Below are 15,632 nucleotides of genomic sequence, written 5' to 3'. Positions count from 1 at the left end.
TGAGACCTTCCTATGAAAAATGATGAAATGTAGAAATACTGTTCTACCTGTTATCAGGGGACAATATTCGCAAAGCCATCGCAGAGATACTGAATTTCATTTTAATCTGTCTGGTACTCATTACAGAAGAGAAATATAGCAAAGATGCATTGTTGAGTTTTTAGTGCTGGAATACTGTAATGCCCGTGTGGTTTTTTTTTCCTTTCTTTTTTTCCCCCTCTCCCCTTCATAGGAAGTAGTAAGTTCACTGCCCTTTATGGCAACATCCCTGGACGATTTTCCAGACAACAAAGAAATTCATGATGACTTGAATGCTTATATTCAGTACAGAATTAATAACAGCCAGGAAATTATAAACAACATATCTTTAAATGGAAAAGCTGATGCAGCTATTATTGGGAAAGTGAGTAACCACCTGATCATGAGAAGCCTGGGATCTTACCTCTATTTGAAACTCACTCTGGATCTTTTCCAAAAAGGTCACTTAGTAATCAAAAGTGCAAGCTATAAGGTTGTTCCAGTGTCTCTATCAGAACTGTACTTACTTCAGTGCAATATGAAGTTCATGACAAACTCTTCTTTTGAGCGAGCCCTGCCAATATTAAATGTGGCACTGGCATCCCTACATCCCATGACAGATGACCAGATTTTCCAAGCTATTAATGCAGGCCAAATAAATGGTGAACAACAATGGGAAGACTTCAGCCAAAGGATGGAAGCCCTTTCATGTTTTCTGATAAAAAGACGTGACAAAACACGTATGTTCTGCCATCCGTCCTTCAGGGAATGGCTTGTTTGGAGAGCAGATGGTGAAAATACTGACTTCTTATGTGAGCCAAGGTAAATGAAACCTGCAGTAAATCATGTTCAAATAACTGCAGTTATGTTTTATAGAATTGGTTGCAACAACTGGTGAGAGGAGAGAGTGATGTTAAAACGCAAGCACGCTTAATTTTTTCCAAAATGAAAACTTTTATATATTTAGAGGTAGACTTGACCAGAAGTATCAGAGGTCACAATGCATAATTGACTTTGTAGAATTCGCAAATTTGCATTTGACTTTGCTACCTTCGTGGGGAAGTGAGAGTATTATGTTGTTATTAACATAGCAAAATTGTTGAGAATTATGTGCAGCAACACCTTGTCTATTTAGAGTGCAGGAATAGAAAGAACAGATCGTTTGGGCTCTTCTAAACATAAAAATATTAAGACATTTCATTCTATTATTATATCCTCGTGGCATTGTTTCAGTTTGTTCCATCTCACCTTCTTTGACTTAGAGCGCATGAAGTAGTTAAATTGGAGACAATAAGCTGTTATTGTACATGCACATTCTTGCAGTCTGCATCTTCCATTTTTTTCATATTCTTCAGGGTTATAGGTTTTTTTGATTTTACAAAAGAATAAATAATGCTGACATTTAAAATTATCACTGACCCAAGACTTCCCTGTGCTTTTGAGCACATTTAACAAAAACGGTTCAGGAGGTGGAGTTACGAGGGTTGCAGACTGTTGGCCCCTGCCATTTCTCAACGTTGCTAGCTGCAGCCTGGGCCCATTGCGTACCCGATGCGCAGTGCATGCTCTAACAGAAGGCAGCGTGTTGCCTAGTCTTACTTAAAGCTTCCGTTTTTGAAAAGTTCTGTTCAGAAATTTCTGAAGATGGGCGAGAAGTCCCCCACAACTTCATCCCTCAGACGAATAGTCTGATTAGCATATGGTTAATTGTCCAGTTCCAGTATATAGCTTGTATAGTATGTGATAACCTTGTTTTCTCAGGGTTATGCCATTTCCACTGTTTCCTAGAACACTGACCACCAATTAATGTACATGTAGAATTACTAAATACACATTTTATCTCAAATTCCAAAAGGATTCAGATCTTCTACTTCTGAAAGGATTCGGTCTTATCTGGGGTACCTGCAGTTTCTGGCTGTGAGATGAAACAAGGCAAAAGGGGAGCAGTATGCAAATTGGTGTCCAAAACTGTATTGGTTCTGACGTGGGCCTCTTGTGAGGTGGCAGTAGAGAAGGACCAGGAGTGTGCTTCAACTTCTTAATTTGCCTTTTTTCTCTTTGCATTATTTCATTATGGAAAGAATTTTGTTGAGATGTAATGGTATGTTTCAGTAGTCTGACAAAGTTGAGCTATTATGACAGACATATAGATGTGTTACGATATTTACTGAAAGTATAGTTATAAAAGCAGTTCTCTCTTAATCCTTTTTACTAGGAATGGACATGCTCTACTGGCTTTCATGTTTTCTCGACAAGAGGGAAAGTTAAACCGCCAACAAACTATGGAACTTGGTCACCATATACTTAAAGCTCACATTTTTAAGGTAAAGCTTACAGCTTTAATAGGTTTTATGATCTGTTTATATGGGTGTGTCTTAGAGATTCTCCTCTGAGTTGCCTTAATAATTTACTAGAAGCTTATGCAAAATACTTGGTAGTGCTAACAAACAAAATTGTTACTTCTCTTTATACTGATGAGATGTATATATAAATAGTATTTCTAATCCTATAGAGAGATTTCTTGTTATACCATTTCTGTTAGGGTCTCAGTAAAAGGACTGGAATTTCTTCCAGTCATCTTCAAGCCCTGTGGATTGGTTATAGTACGGATGGACTGTCTGCAGCTCTTGCTTCTCTGAGAAACATCTATACACCCAATGTGAAGGTAAGAAAATAAGCATTCGTGTACAATCAGTGCTTCATCTGCCACTGTCGCTGTAACTCTGTTGATGAACGTTGAAATTAACGTGAAGGAAAAAAGCCACCACTATGCATCTGTAACTGAACTCCTTTATAACAAGTCTTCATGTACTTTTTTAAGCTGTTGTTAAAGTCCAATTCATTTTTTCTTGATAGTTTTGATGGAAAGAAGGATTTCACCGTGATTGTGATGTAACCGTGCTCTTAATAGATAAGTGTACGGATGCGTTTTCAGGGTGTCAGAGGTACCACCTGATTTGCTGGGCGCAGTTCAGCCATATTTTCTTGTATGGGGAAGTATCAAGGGAATTGTAAAAGGGAAAATACTGTGAGAGTGAAAGGATATAAAATGCCAGAACTTTGCACTGTTATTTGAATCCCTGGATTATGGATAGGGAGATCCAAGTTGACAAGTTGCAATTTTAGCCAACTGCTAAGCCTTTTGATTGGAAATTTGCATGCACGTGCACACACATACACTCATGCATGCTCTTACAGTTTTTTTAAGATTGCTTGTTATGCAATCTGGTTCTCTGGTAATGGAGACAGTTACAAAAATCTGCAGAGTAGTAGCAAGTCACACCTTCAAAAATCCTACTGTTACAACAGATGAAATTGTGGTGAGAGAGTAATGAGTTTCAGGGGAGAGCTGAGTCTTGTAGTTCAGTAATACAATAATTGATTTGCTAACAGATGATTTTAAACTTTCATGTTGCTATATATGTGATAAAGTCGATGTCTGCCAATAAAATGTGCATCAAAATTAGGGAGTAACGTGAATCAAGATGTTGAAGTCTCTTAATAAATTCAGATAAATCTGAAGAAAAAATTGTTTTGTTTAAATTAAATTTTAGGTGAGTCGGCTGCTGATCTCGGCAGGAGCAAATGTGAATTATAGGACTGAAGTACTAAATAATGCTCCAGTGCTGTGTGTTCAGTCGCACCTTGGACATGAAGAAGTGGTCACTCTTTTACTAGAATTTGGAGCTGCTATTGATGGAACTTCAGAAAACGGGATGACAGCACTTAGTTATGCAGCTGCTGCAGGTCACATGAACATAGTTTCACTGCTGTGCAGAAAAGGTGCAAAGGTAAGCTGATGCACAAAGATTGCAATGTTTGCAACCAAAAAAATCATGCAAAGGCCTAAGACGACTGTCGTTGATTACATAATTATATAATTAACACACATAGACTTGGGGCGGGGAGTCCAGATCACCTACACAGACTTCCATGAAGCATTTTCCATGTGCCACTGATCACAACCCTCTGGGCCCCCCTGTTCAGCCAGTTTTGGGTCCGCCTCACCGTGCACTCACGTAACCTGTACTTCATCAGCTTGTCCATGACAATGTCATGGGAGACAGTGCCAGAAGCCTTACTAAAGTCGAGGTAGACACCATTCACAGCTCTCCCCGCATCCACCAAGCATTCTTCAGATCTTCCTTCTTGCTCTTCCTGAAGATAGGAATGACATTTGCTCTCTTGCAGTGCTCAGGAGCTTCTCCTCTCCATGGCCTTTCGCTAGACTTTTTAACTTTGAACATGTTTTTTCCAATGCAGGCTGACTATGTAGACAAGAAAGGCCAGTGTCCTTTAGTCCATAGTGCATTGAGAGGGCATTGTGATATCCTTGAGTACTTGCTCAATGTTGTTTGGATAACTCCTTCCCAAGAACAAAATTCACTAAGAAAAAGCCACGCACTGCAACAAGCACTAACAGCAGCTTCCAGTATGGGACACTGTCAGGTAGGTTGATAGTTCAGGTATTTCCAGATCTGTTTGAATTCATCAGAATTGTACACCACTGCTTGCAGCTATTTTTAAAAGAGGTTTGGAAAGCAGAACTATTGAAACTTGATGTTTAAAGTAGTATACATTCTTAGCAGCTGTTTTAAATGGTGTGGTTAACTATCCAATAATACTATGTGCTTCAGGGTTTGTTTATATGTAATTTTCTATCTACTTTCTCCTCACTCTCCTTGGAAGTTGTCTCTAGTGGTAATGATGATATTCTGTATCAGTGACCCACCCTAGTATGTTTCTACTTCAGGCTGAATTTTTTTTTCATAGTATAACAAATCGTATATTGCACATACTTGCACATGCTTAACTTTTTAACCTGATGCACGTGTCAAGTTACAAGACTTTGGCTTATTTCAGCTTGCTGTCACTTCAGACAGAAATTTGGGTTTGTGTATGTATATGTTAAAAGAAGTGTTTGTCAGCATTACAGTATTATTCAGTAAAACGGACAATAAAAATAAACGTGTAAGAAATACTCAAAATACTTTAGATATTTAGATAATACAAGTATGTTTTCTGTTCATTGGGAAAATAGATCTTAACCTTGATACAAAAGTAATCAGTAAGTAAAGATCCTTGAATAAAGATCATACTAGGCTGATGGAATTTCCTGTGCATGTATTATAAGTGATGTGCCAAAAGTGGAAACTTAAAATGTCTTCAGTAAAATCATCTCAATATTTACTTCTTTTAAAGCTATTTTTTTTAATTGCTATAAGATAAGAATTTGATCTTTAAACTTGTTTACGATTCAAACATAGAAATGTCTATGTGCAATTAATTTATATTATATATAAGCCATGACTGTCTCACAATATAAATTTGAGGATTCTGAACTATGATTAACTTGGATTAATGGATAATTCCTTCACTTTCATAAAAGTTGTTCTTTGTTATCCACTGATTAAATAAAAGCAGTCAACTCCTGAATATCAGCAAAATAGATCACATTAATCGTAAATACTTACTCTTACCTGAAAATGTCTATTTTTCTCTATTTTTAGGACAATAAGCAGCTTAATTCTTCTTAGCTAGAAAAAAGGCCTGTGTGTTTCATGAATTTTAAATAAATTATATTCTAGCATTTCGAATTTTAGGATTTTCCATACATTGTATACAACACTTCTCATAGCCTGAAAATACCCGTATATTTTCTGCTTTCCTACCTTTGCTTTTTCCCATAGCATCCAAAACTTTTGTTAGTGTGATTCTACTCCCTTACCTGCTTGCTGCAGTCTCAGTGACCGTGTCCCCCTGTTAGAAAATTTGTTTAAAATAGCCAGTAGAAGAGGTTCTAATTTAATAATCTTTTACTAGCAGGTGGTTACAAAACATAGATTTCCTTAATAAAATAAAAGCATAGCAAAACTTTAGTTATAACTTGTCTCAAGTTTTAAAAATTAGCATTTAACAATGTATGCTTAAACCATTCTGTGAAGAAATTTTGAAAAACAGCTAAGATATAAGCAATGTAAAAGGAAAAACATAGAAATCCCTATTTTACAATATGTATGCAAATTATTCTCTTTTTTCCCTTCAATTTAGACAATACGGAATTTCCTTGCTGAACTGGGATGCGTTATTTTTATTTTTGGCATTGTTTGTCTTGATTATTCTGGTATACGTAGGTCACACAGGAGTTCATTAAATCATAATCATGTAAAACACCCTGAACCAATTAACAGAAAGGCACTGGGCTTTTTTTTTTAAACTGCTTTCAATAACATTCAGTCATCTTCAAGTCATACTAAAAATCATACTGAACTTGCTTTGGTGGATTATGAGCAATATTCATTTTCTTTGACTCATATGCATTAAGGGAGAAGCACTCTCACGTGTTTTAAATCTTTTACCGGTTGCTATATCTTGCAAGTGTTTTTTGTGACTCACTACATCCCTGCTCACTGTTTTTGACAGGTGGTTTGTTACATCTTGACAATTGAAAAGGAACATGAAATAGACATCAATGACACGGATGCCTTGTGGGGAGAAACAGGTATTTCCTTTCTCATATTTTCCCTAATTAGAGTTGCTCATTTAAGAAGTGAGAGTTTTTAATTTTGATTTTTTAAATTTAATTTTCTGTGATAAAAGTAATGGGAAAATATCAGTTTCAATAATAAAGTGCAATTTATAAACGTAAGTATAGAGTTTTTAACTTACTAAATCCACTCATCTCATGTATGGAAAAGAAGAGTTATTTTATACTAAATTTCTGTAAATTACTGACTTTCTAATTAAATTGAAAATTGTCTGTGGAAATATAGTGCTTCAAGCTTCAGTGTAGAATTTCTTAGGATTATCTGTTTGAGAATTTTTTTTTTTTTAAAAATCTCATCTGTTTGCAGGAGATGCTAGGCAATTGCCTCGTTTGTTCTAATTAGGCAATGGATGAAAAGACATAGCTTTGTATGTATGGGAAATGCTAGATTTTTTTTTAAAGACAGACTGTAAACTGTGCAGCCCGCAGCTGAAAGTTTTCCTGTTTTACCATATGGGTAGCATCTCGATTTCATTTAAACAGCTGAGGTTGCACAAGCAGCTGGGAAAACAGTCTCTTTTAATGATTGTCAGTAGCCTCTTCACATACTGGAGAAGCAAATGTTCTTTATTTCTGTGCACATACAAAACTCTTGTTGCAAATCCAATTAATTCCAAAAAACATACGTCTGTTTCTAAATTAATTTTCCTTTAATATTTTCTTGTCAACGTTTTATATAGAAATTCTTGCTTAATGCAATGGGAATCTTTACTCATTAAGTGCGTGCTTCCTTATGCAGTCCTGACTTGTGATGGAGGTGAAGGTCCAAGTCCAGAGAACTACGAGCGGTTCCTTGTGGCACTTTTGTGCTCTCTGAGATACAGAGTAGTAAGTTTGGGACAGGAAAAACATGTAGAGTGAGTCAGGATAGCCACAGGATTAGCATTGAATGAAATATTACTCTTCAATTATTGAACGTAAAAAAATTTATGTGGAAAGGATGCTAACGTATATGCTGCTGGAATCTTCACAGTTTTGCATGTGTGGGTGAACTTACATTTGCATTGGACTGCATGGTTCTTTGCTGTCTATTTTGTAAATGGGATTATGATATGGAACTGGGTAGTGAGAAAACTTAGAAGTATGAGGCAGGTGGAGTGAGGAACGGTGTGTTTTGTGAGTGCCTGTTTTAAAAAGGGAAAATCCATCGCACCTTGAAACGGCATAGAACAACCCTAAAGATCATTCCTTTTCATACAGTAATATGTTCAGGAACAGCTTGTTTCTGCTCATATGTTTGTACTGCTGTTCTCTACTTGAATCCTAAGTTGGTTCTGCTCATTGTGGAGGCTGTTTGTATTGTGAGTCTTTTAGAGGGAAAGACAGCTAGAGCTCATCATTGCCATTCCAATATTTTTTATCACATTAATGTAGCTGAAGGCCATGCCTGTATGAAATATGGGTTCAAGGCAAGTTACACAGCAAATTAAAGTGGAGCAGATAAAAAAAAAAGTCACGTAACATGAAATGAGAGGACGTAGGGCTGGGAGACTTTTAAGCCCGTTTTCTAAATTTCCTTAGTTTACCCTTTTCAAACTCCACATTACTATGTCTTACTTGGAAGACATGATCTTAGGTTAAAGACATCTCTGAGATGTTTTTCCAACCTCATATGCTCTATACAGATTAACTAATTTGGAGCGTTACTTACTGTCTAGTAAAAGTGATAGAAAATAGCATCATTTTGGCTGTTCTCAACTTTCGCAGAGTACCGTTAAGCATATCAGAGGTGATCCTTTTGAGTAGAATAGTTGGAATTCCTGAGCAGGATTTAGTCCTGATGTTGTTTAAGCTGACTGGAGGAATTGTTTAGTCTTCTTATACCTGGATAAGGTATAGGCAGTTATATTGCTTCTGTAATGTTAATTACACCACGAGCTAAAATGCTGGTACTGACAGAATTAAAAATGTGAAGTTTTTGAACAAGATATGTTTGATGTTGATATCTGTAACAGTTACTTTCCAGTTGTTCAGATCTGAACAGTTGATGTAGCTGTAACATAGTGAAGTATCAGTGACTGAAGAGTGAATGGGTTAGATATTGTTGTTAAAAAAAAAAAAAATTTACTACTTCCTGCAGTGTTTGTAATTTCATTTACTTTCAGCATCCGTTGGAATTTTTAAAAATTCTACTTTATCATGTTTGAAAATGCTAAAAAATAAGTAACAAGAAATTCACAATTTGACCCACTTCTTACTGGAAACTATATGGTAATAGGATGTGGAAAATGAAGGGGCGAGTCCTTTGCCGATTCTTGCAGCAGTTAGCACATGAACTCATTTTCTAAACAGCGTTAACATTAGTGATGATGCTTCACCGCAAACAACAAAAAAAAACCCAAAACATTTTAATTTCAAGCTCCATTTAAAACACACAATAAGTTGATGCAAGCCAAAGGGAAGAGGCGGGGGAAAATCATGATGGGGAAAATAATTTCCTTTCAAGCTTCAATGAGTGTCACAGTGAAAAGCAAGGAGTATATATAATAAGCTATAGGAGGAGGTGGCAAGTTGTTTAAATGTATAGCCTTACAGCAACACGTTATGGTACTGAGTAGAGTCACAAAATATTAGTGCTGAACGTGTGGAAATTACCTGCTTTCTCATAAGCTATATATTGTGAACATATATGTGCAGTAATTTGTATCTTATGAATGTCTAAAATAAAGATCGTGTCCATGATTTTGTTAGTGGGGTAACTGGACACGTTTGCTACTATATTGTGTCGGACTGCTCTGTCGCCAGTGTGTGTAGTGTGCGTGCAGTTGCGATACTCTGGCTGAAAAGGTGTCTTCTGATAGTAGCACCTATCTGCTTACAAGTTGCGAGGTTACTGCATTTTAGATAGAGGTCAAGAGCACTCGCTCTGGACAACATACACCGTTGAGTTCAAAAAAGATTTTTAAGGCGAATCAGAATGTTTATGTCTCTTGTGTACTGGAAAATGTACAGTAATCCCTTGAAGTCTAGAGCAAGAGTTAACACACAGGAATTAGAACTATTGATTGATAACCTACTGTGTTTTTCACCATGCAAAACAGGGAATAGTACAGAATGAAGCTAAATTGTCCAAGACAAGACTTTCTGCAGAGACGTAAGGATCTGATGTTTGGTAATCCATCGCTGCTAGGGATCAGTGAACAGTACTTCCTGAAACTTGAGTTACAGTCCCTTTTGGTGAATCCCAGAACTGTTGTCACCTTCACCTTTGGCAAGGGTCTGATGGAAAGAGATGAAGCTTTCATGTCATGAAAAAAGTGATTAATGAAAAAGGAACTAGAACTGGCTCAGGCTGTCGGGTTTATCCAAAATTTTCATAAAGATTCCTTTTAACCTAAAAGCTATGCACATGATACAGATCTTTGAGAATCATCTTTTTATTTGTCAGAGAATGTCTGTGGCTTACTGACTTAACCTGATTCCGACTAATTCATTTGAAAATAGTTACGAAAATCTTATGGAGCAGCTGAGTTGAAAAAATTGGGGATTCAGTAACACTCATATAATGTTCATGTGTCAAAAGATGTGGTAAAATGGCTACGAGATGATGATGTTGATGATAAATGCTTTCTTTAGCCCTGACAGCTGCTGCAGGAAGGGGAAAACTGGAAGTCTGCGAATTACTACTTGAACATGGAGCAGTTGTGACGAGAGCTAATAGGAGGGGGATTCCTCCACTTTTCTGTGCAGTACGGCAGGGGCACTGGCAGGTCTGACACATCTCTGTGAATTAAAGGGATCCCTTTGGGAAGCAGTCCTTGATTCCTCCCATCTCTAGTCCTGTAATGAATTAGTGTAAATTTTCTAATACGCATTTGCATCAACTTCAAAGAGATGTCACTTTTTAAGTAATTTAAAGTGAAACAAAGGATTTGAAAGTACATCGGCTGCATGACAACCTTAGTTATAGTACACCTGAAAAATAATACATGGGAGTTAAGATATTTTATTTCCTAGGCCAAGAACAGAGGCAATTTCAGATCCCCTATACTGCTTCTGTATTAATGGAGGGAGAACCTTAGAGTCAGGAGCCTTCCTCATGCTGGCCACTCCTGTCAGGAGAAGGCCCCGAACTGCAAACAGTCAAGACTTGAGTTGCAGAGGATTTCTCAATGATTGCTATAAATAAAACCTTAGTCCTTATCTTTAAAAGTTCATGCCATTATGGCTAAAATTTAAATCTGCCAATTTATTTTTAAATCGCTACTTTCTATTTCAGATTGCTAAACTCCTAGTGGAGCATGGGTCTGATGTGAATTTAAGCGACAAGCAAGGCCGAACTCCGCTTATGGTGGCTTCTTGTGAAGGACATTTGAGCACTGTGGAATTTCTGCTTTCTGAAGGTAGAAAATAAGTAGTGGTTCAAGGATGCACAGCTGTACCAGAGACTGCATCTGTGTGAGTTAGGTAATTTTGCTTATTAAACAGGACATCTTCATAACAAAGTTAATTTTCATTTTACAGGTGCAGCTATTTCATCTCTGGACAAAGAAGGACTGACAGCTTTGAGCTGGGCGTGTCTGAAAGGCCACAGGGAAGTGGTTCAGTATTTAGTTGAGAAAGGCGCAACAACTGATCAGACAGACAAAAATGGACGAACGCCCCTAGACCTGGCAGCTTTTTATGGAGATGCTGATATAGTAAGTAGAACTAACAGTAGAAAAACTAAGCATGTATTGAATTTTGTTAATACCAAACAAAGCTTAGAAAAAATACTGCCAACCAAAATAGGAAGGAAATTTGAGGAAGTAGCCAAGATGCTTACGCTGCTAGCATCTTGACTGCAGTGCAAGTGTTTACTCAGAAAAGCATTTTCTAGATAAGGTTTTAGTACCGAGGTAGTTGTGATAAAGTCCAGCATTATGCCGTTATGTTTTACAGCGTGCTGTTGTACTTCATTGTGAGCATTTTAAATCTCAATAAAAAGTAGCATTTACAATTTCTGTCTTGGATGAACTGGAATTTAAAAAAAAAAAAAAAAAAAAAAAAAAGCCTGTGGGACATGAAAGGAAAATATCTTTTTTCGGCCTCTGCAAACCCATCGAGGTAACCTGACAGGGTCCCAGTCAGTTGGGTGTCTTAGTGGAACACAGACCCCAGGTGAGAGATGTATGAAGAATAATAATATTGCCAGAATAGATGAAAGGCAGAAAGGTTCTTCTCCATCATAAGGCAGCATTACTTGTCTTTGATAGGTATCTTACATGCTTTGCATGACAGGGAGAGAACTGTTAGAAATCCTTACGCTTTTCATCTTGTGAAGATGGCACGGAGCACATTTTGGTGTTACTATCCAGTCTATCTATGTGGAAATACAAGGCTTGAGATGTAAATTCAGTTTGTTCCACAGGTCATTTCAGAAATAGGACAACAACTGAAGTTCCTTTTTCCGTCCAGTACCTTTCTCACATACTACCTTCTTCCTCTATCATAAATGTTACAGTGCAAGAATATAAGGCATTTTAGGTGAAGTTTGTCTGAATCTGAAATGGACCATGCCTGTAACTGAGATAAGTATAATAAGAAAAGTATACAATAAGTTTAAAGTCTGTGGTTTAGAATCCTCTGTATTTTTAACATCACAGATTTTTGCAGTGATTTTGTTCTCATGCTTCAAAACTCAGTAATTAAGCACAATTCAGAAGCCTGACCAGATAGGAATGCAGTTTCCGCAAACTGCAAGGAAAGGCTTGCTCAAGTCTGCATGTAAAGATCCAAGAGTAAAGAATAGCATATGCAGCCTCGCTAGCTTCTTTATTTCTAGCGTTTGCATATACAACGTCCTGTTTCAAAACAGCAGTTCTTGAATAAAAATGCTGCCATACGGTATAACTTGCTATAGCACTTTAAGTCCCATTCACCCTTAGTCAGAATTAACGTGAAATTGTAAATAAGCCCTTAAATTCTGTGCTGGCTTTAACAGGTTTCAGAAGTCACATCACGGAGCTATTCCTGCCACTGCAAGTGTTTCTAGGTAACATTGGTACCTGAAGAGGGACTTCTTTCCTGCTTGGGAAGGAGGGATATCCAGACTCCTGTACATGCTTTTACTGTAGGTTATTGCATTGGAGTAGTACAGACTGCCAGTTCACCTGATAGACTGGCCGCATCGGCGGTTCGTATGGCTGAACAGCCTGATCTTTGTGCTCGGGCAACAGGCAAAGGTGGAATAATGCTGATGAAGAGCTCATCAAGGGGCAGCAGCTTTGGGTCTGGGGGCCTGTCGGTGGGAAGGATTGTTAATACCTCTTTCCGTACTAGATTACTGCCAGTCGCATTTGGGCAAGCAGTCGTTATGTGAAAGAACTATTGCTTACATCAAACCTGCCCTCGCTGTCATTTCCTGTATATTGCATTTTTAATTAGTATTGCTGATGGACAATTACTAGAATTACTCCGTTGCTCTGGGTGCTTGGTGAATGTGGGGTGGAAGCTGATGGTGTCTGGCATGCTTATTTTGCTTTCGTAAACTTTCTTACTTGCCCTTGCTACATTTTACGTTTGTTGCGTTTATGTCCAACTGCAGCGCTAGACTGCAGTAATAAATGGTTAAGAAATGAATAAAATTACAAATGTGTTTTTCTTCGTATAGAAGTGGTCCCTCACACCTTAACTTGTATTTACACTGTTAATTAGAATTTTTTAAGTATCTCGCATTACAGGATAGTAGTCTCTGTATTTTCTGTTTATTGTATTTGTATAGCATTGTGTCCTATCTAGGAGCATATTCTGTGCTGCACTTCATGCTTGTCATTGTAGTGTCAGGTGTACTTGAAGGGGAAGCCACAGGGCCTGTGCTGCTACTCCGTTTTCATCTGAGCTTACTGCCCGTATGCTTGAGTTGCCGTGTCTGCATATTGGCATGCAGAACATGAACGAAGGAGGCAACAAGCATAATGTGTTGGTCGTAGTGTTTTTCTGACACAGGTACTTCCAGGAATTTGGGTGGTGGTCTGTTTTTTTCATTCCTTAGCCGCAGCTCTTCGGTGCAGTTTGATAGTATTCCCATGCTGTGTCGTCTTCAATGGGTTCAGTTCACTGGATGTAAAGTGGCCGCAGCATACTCTGGAGCGTATACTCAGTACACTTCAAGGAAGATTCTGCCGCTCCTACCAAAAATGATGTTACAAGGCTTGTCCTTTTTTCTTTTCACAGGTGCAGTACCTGGTAGAGAAAGGAGCCATGATTGAGCATGTTGACCACAGCGGCATGCGGCCCCTGGACAGAGCTATTGGATGTCGTAACACGTCAGTAGTGGTTATGCTGCTGAGAAAGGGAGCTAAACTAGGTTAGTAAAACTATCCTGTACTCAGGAGAAACAACTGAATATCTGCTCTGCTAGAATTACTGCGAAGTAGATGAAGTAAATAAATCTTGAAATACGCACTAGATTTTTGCAGGTTGTATGGTTTGCAGATGCCCGCTCAAGAGAAACCAATCTCTCTCTTTTAAAGGCAGACACTCAAGACTCACTTCAGAAGTGAGGAAAGGCAAGCAGTTTTATTCTACCCTGTGTGTTGATGAGGAGGTCTGGAGGAGTCAGTCTTTATGTGGTTACTCTATCATGATATACTCAAACAAGAAAATGATGATTATGCTATTAGTGATACTTAATTCTGACACTATTAACAATTTAGATTAAGAAGTTTTACATTTAAATAACATTCTTTTAATAAATTATACAATTGTACATTTTTGCAAAGGGTGGGCAAAAAGTATATGTCCAAATCATGTATTATCAGTAGGCAAGTAGGTGGTGCAGCTGTGTACATGATAACTATTGAATCTGTAGTACCTTTAAATCATCATTGATTACTATTTGGGTACTAAGTATGATCAAATACAGCTCCTTATTTAGGCCCGAACTTTATCATGACTTTCATACTGTCCTATACTGGCTTTAGACCAGGTGTAAAATGGATCGGACCATTTCATATCTGACTGCTATCTATGTGGGGCGGCAGGGGGCAGGTATGTGTATATATATAAAGTCTTTCAAATATATGTGCACACAATAATAATAATAATAATAATAATAATAATAATAATACGCAGGTGGAATATCTACTGAAGTAGGATTAGGCTTTCTAGTGTGAATAGATATCAGAAACACACTTTCTTCGCTTTTGTCAGAGATACTTAAAATCTAACTTGCAGGAAATGCAGCATGGGCAATGGCCACCTCAAAACCCGATATTCTCCTTATTCTGCTGCAGAAACTGATGGAAGAAGGAAATATACTGTACAAAGTAGGTAGATTTTTATTTTTTCTGATAGCAGAACATTGTAATTGGACTTCTGTCTGAAGGTAGATTAAAGTTCTTTATACCTCCTTTTCTGTTCAAACAAGATGTGTACTTGCACATCCTCTCATGTTGGGAACGAGACCAAGAAATCTTGAGAGCCCTGGGAAAGAATCATTGAAAACTCCCATGTAAAATAAATAAATACTAAGTACGTTTTCTTTCTGTTGAGCAAGTCGCTCTGTGAACATTTGTAGCAATCAGTTGCTTCTTAAGAGCAACTTAGAATGTAAGGTGCTCGTTTGAAAAGTGCCTTGTTGAATTAAGTGACATCCTTTTCTTCAGGAAAATGCTCTTGTGTGTGCTATTTAAATATATAATGAGGAAGGTGACAGCTCTTTTGATACATTCTTTACATCCTGATTCTTTACATCTTTACATTCTTTACATCCCGATTAAGGAAATGCTCTACTAGAAGCATCTAGGCCTTAGAGTTTTAATCAACCACATCATCAGATATTTGACTGCTCTGTTTAAAAAAGTAAAGAAATGAACAAATAATGAGTTGTATCATACATGAATTGTACATGCATGAATTTTTCTGGTACAAGTAGTGTGTATTAATGCAAATACTATCTTGGTGAAATACCGTTAAAGGTATGATTTAGAAACAAACACAAATGCTAGTTAACATGCAAGTTCTCTCATTGTGCCTGTGTGTAAGTGTAATTCATACTGTATATATTTAAAAAAAAAAAAAATCTGGCTCTGTTTTCTACTTGAAGAGCACCTGTTGGTAGATGTCAAATATAAATGTGCTTTTT

General features: G+C 37.4%; 1 protein-coding gene across 1 annotated transcript in view; it reads left to right on the top strand.

Annotated features, from left to right (window-relative positions):
* The window catches only part of TANC1 (tetratricopeptide repeat, ankyrin repeat and coiled-coil containing 1), a 100,259-nt gene that overhangs the window by 79,266 nt on the left and 5,361 nt on the right, over positions 1–15,632 (top strand). The window contains exons 13-23 of the mRNA XM_075152602.1: positions 233–840; positions 2,234–2,342; positions 2,561–2,683; positions 3,573–3,809; positions 4,282–4,467; positions 6,442–6,520; positions 10,142–10,275; positions 10,785–10,908; positions 11,030–11,205; positions 13,721–13,853; positions 14,723–14,814. Coding sequence (XP_075008703.1) covers positions 233–840; positions 2,234–2,342; positions 2,561–2,683; positions 3,573–3,809; positions 4,282–4,467; positions 6,442–6,520; positions 10,142–10,275; positions 10,785–10,908; positions 11,030–11,205; positions 13,721–13,853; positions 14,723–14,814 — 2,001 coding nt within the window. The remainder of the gene's footprint in view (positions 1–232; positions 841–2,233; positions 2,343–2,560; positions 2,684–3,572; positions 3,810–4,281; positions 4,468–6,441; positions 6,521–10,141; positions 10,276–10,784; positions 10,909–11,029; positions 11,206–13,720; positions 13,854–14,722; positions 14,815–15,632) is intronic.

This window comes from Calonectris borealis, chromosome 6, assembly GCF_964195595.1.
Source record: "Calonectris borealis chromosome 6, bCalBor7.hap1.2, whole genome shotgun sequence".
NCBI classification, from domain to species: Eukaryota; Metazoa; Chordata; class Aves; order Procellariiformes; family Procellariidae; genus Calonectris; species Calonectris borealis.
Note: the sequence above shows the minus strand (reverse complement) of the source record. Positions and strands in the feature narration are given on the sequence as shown.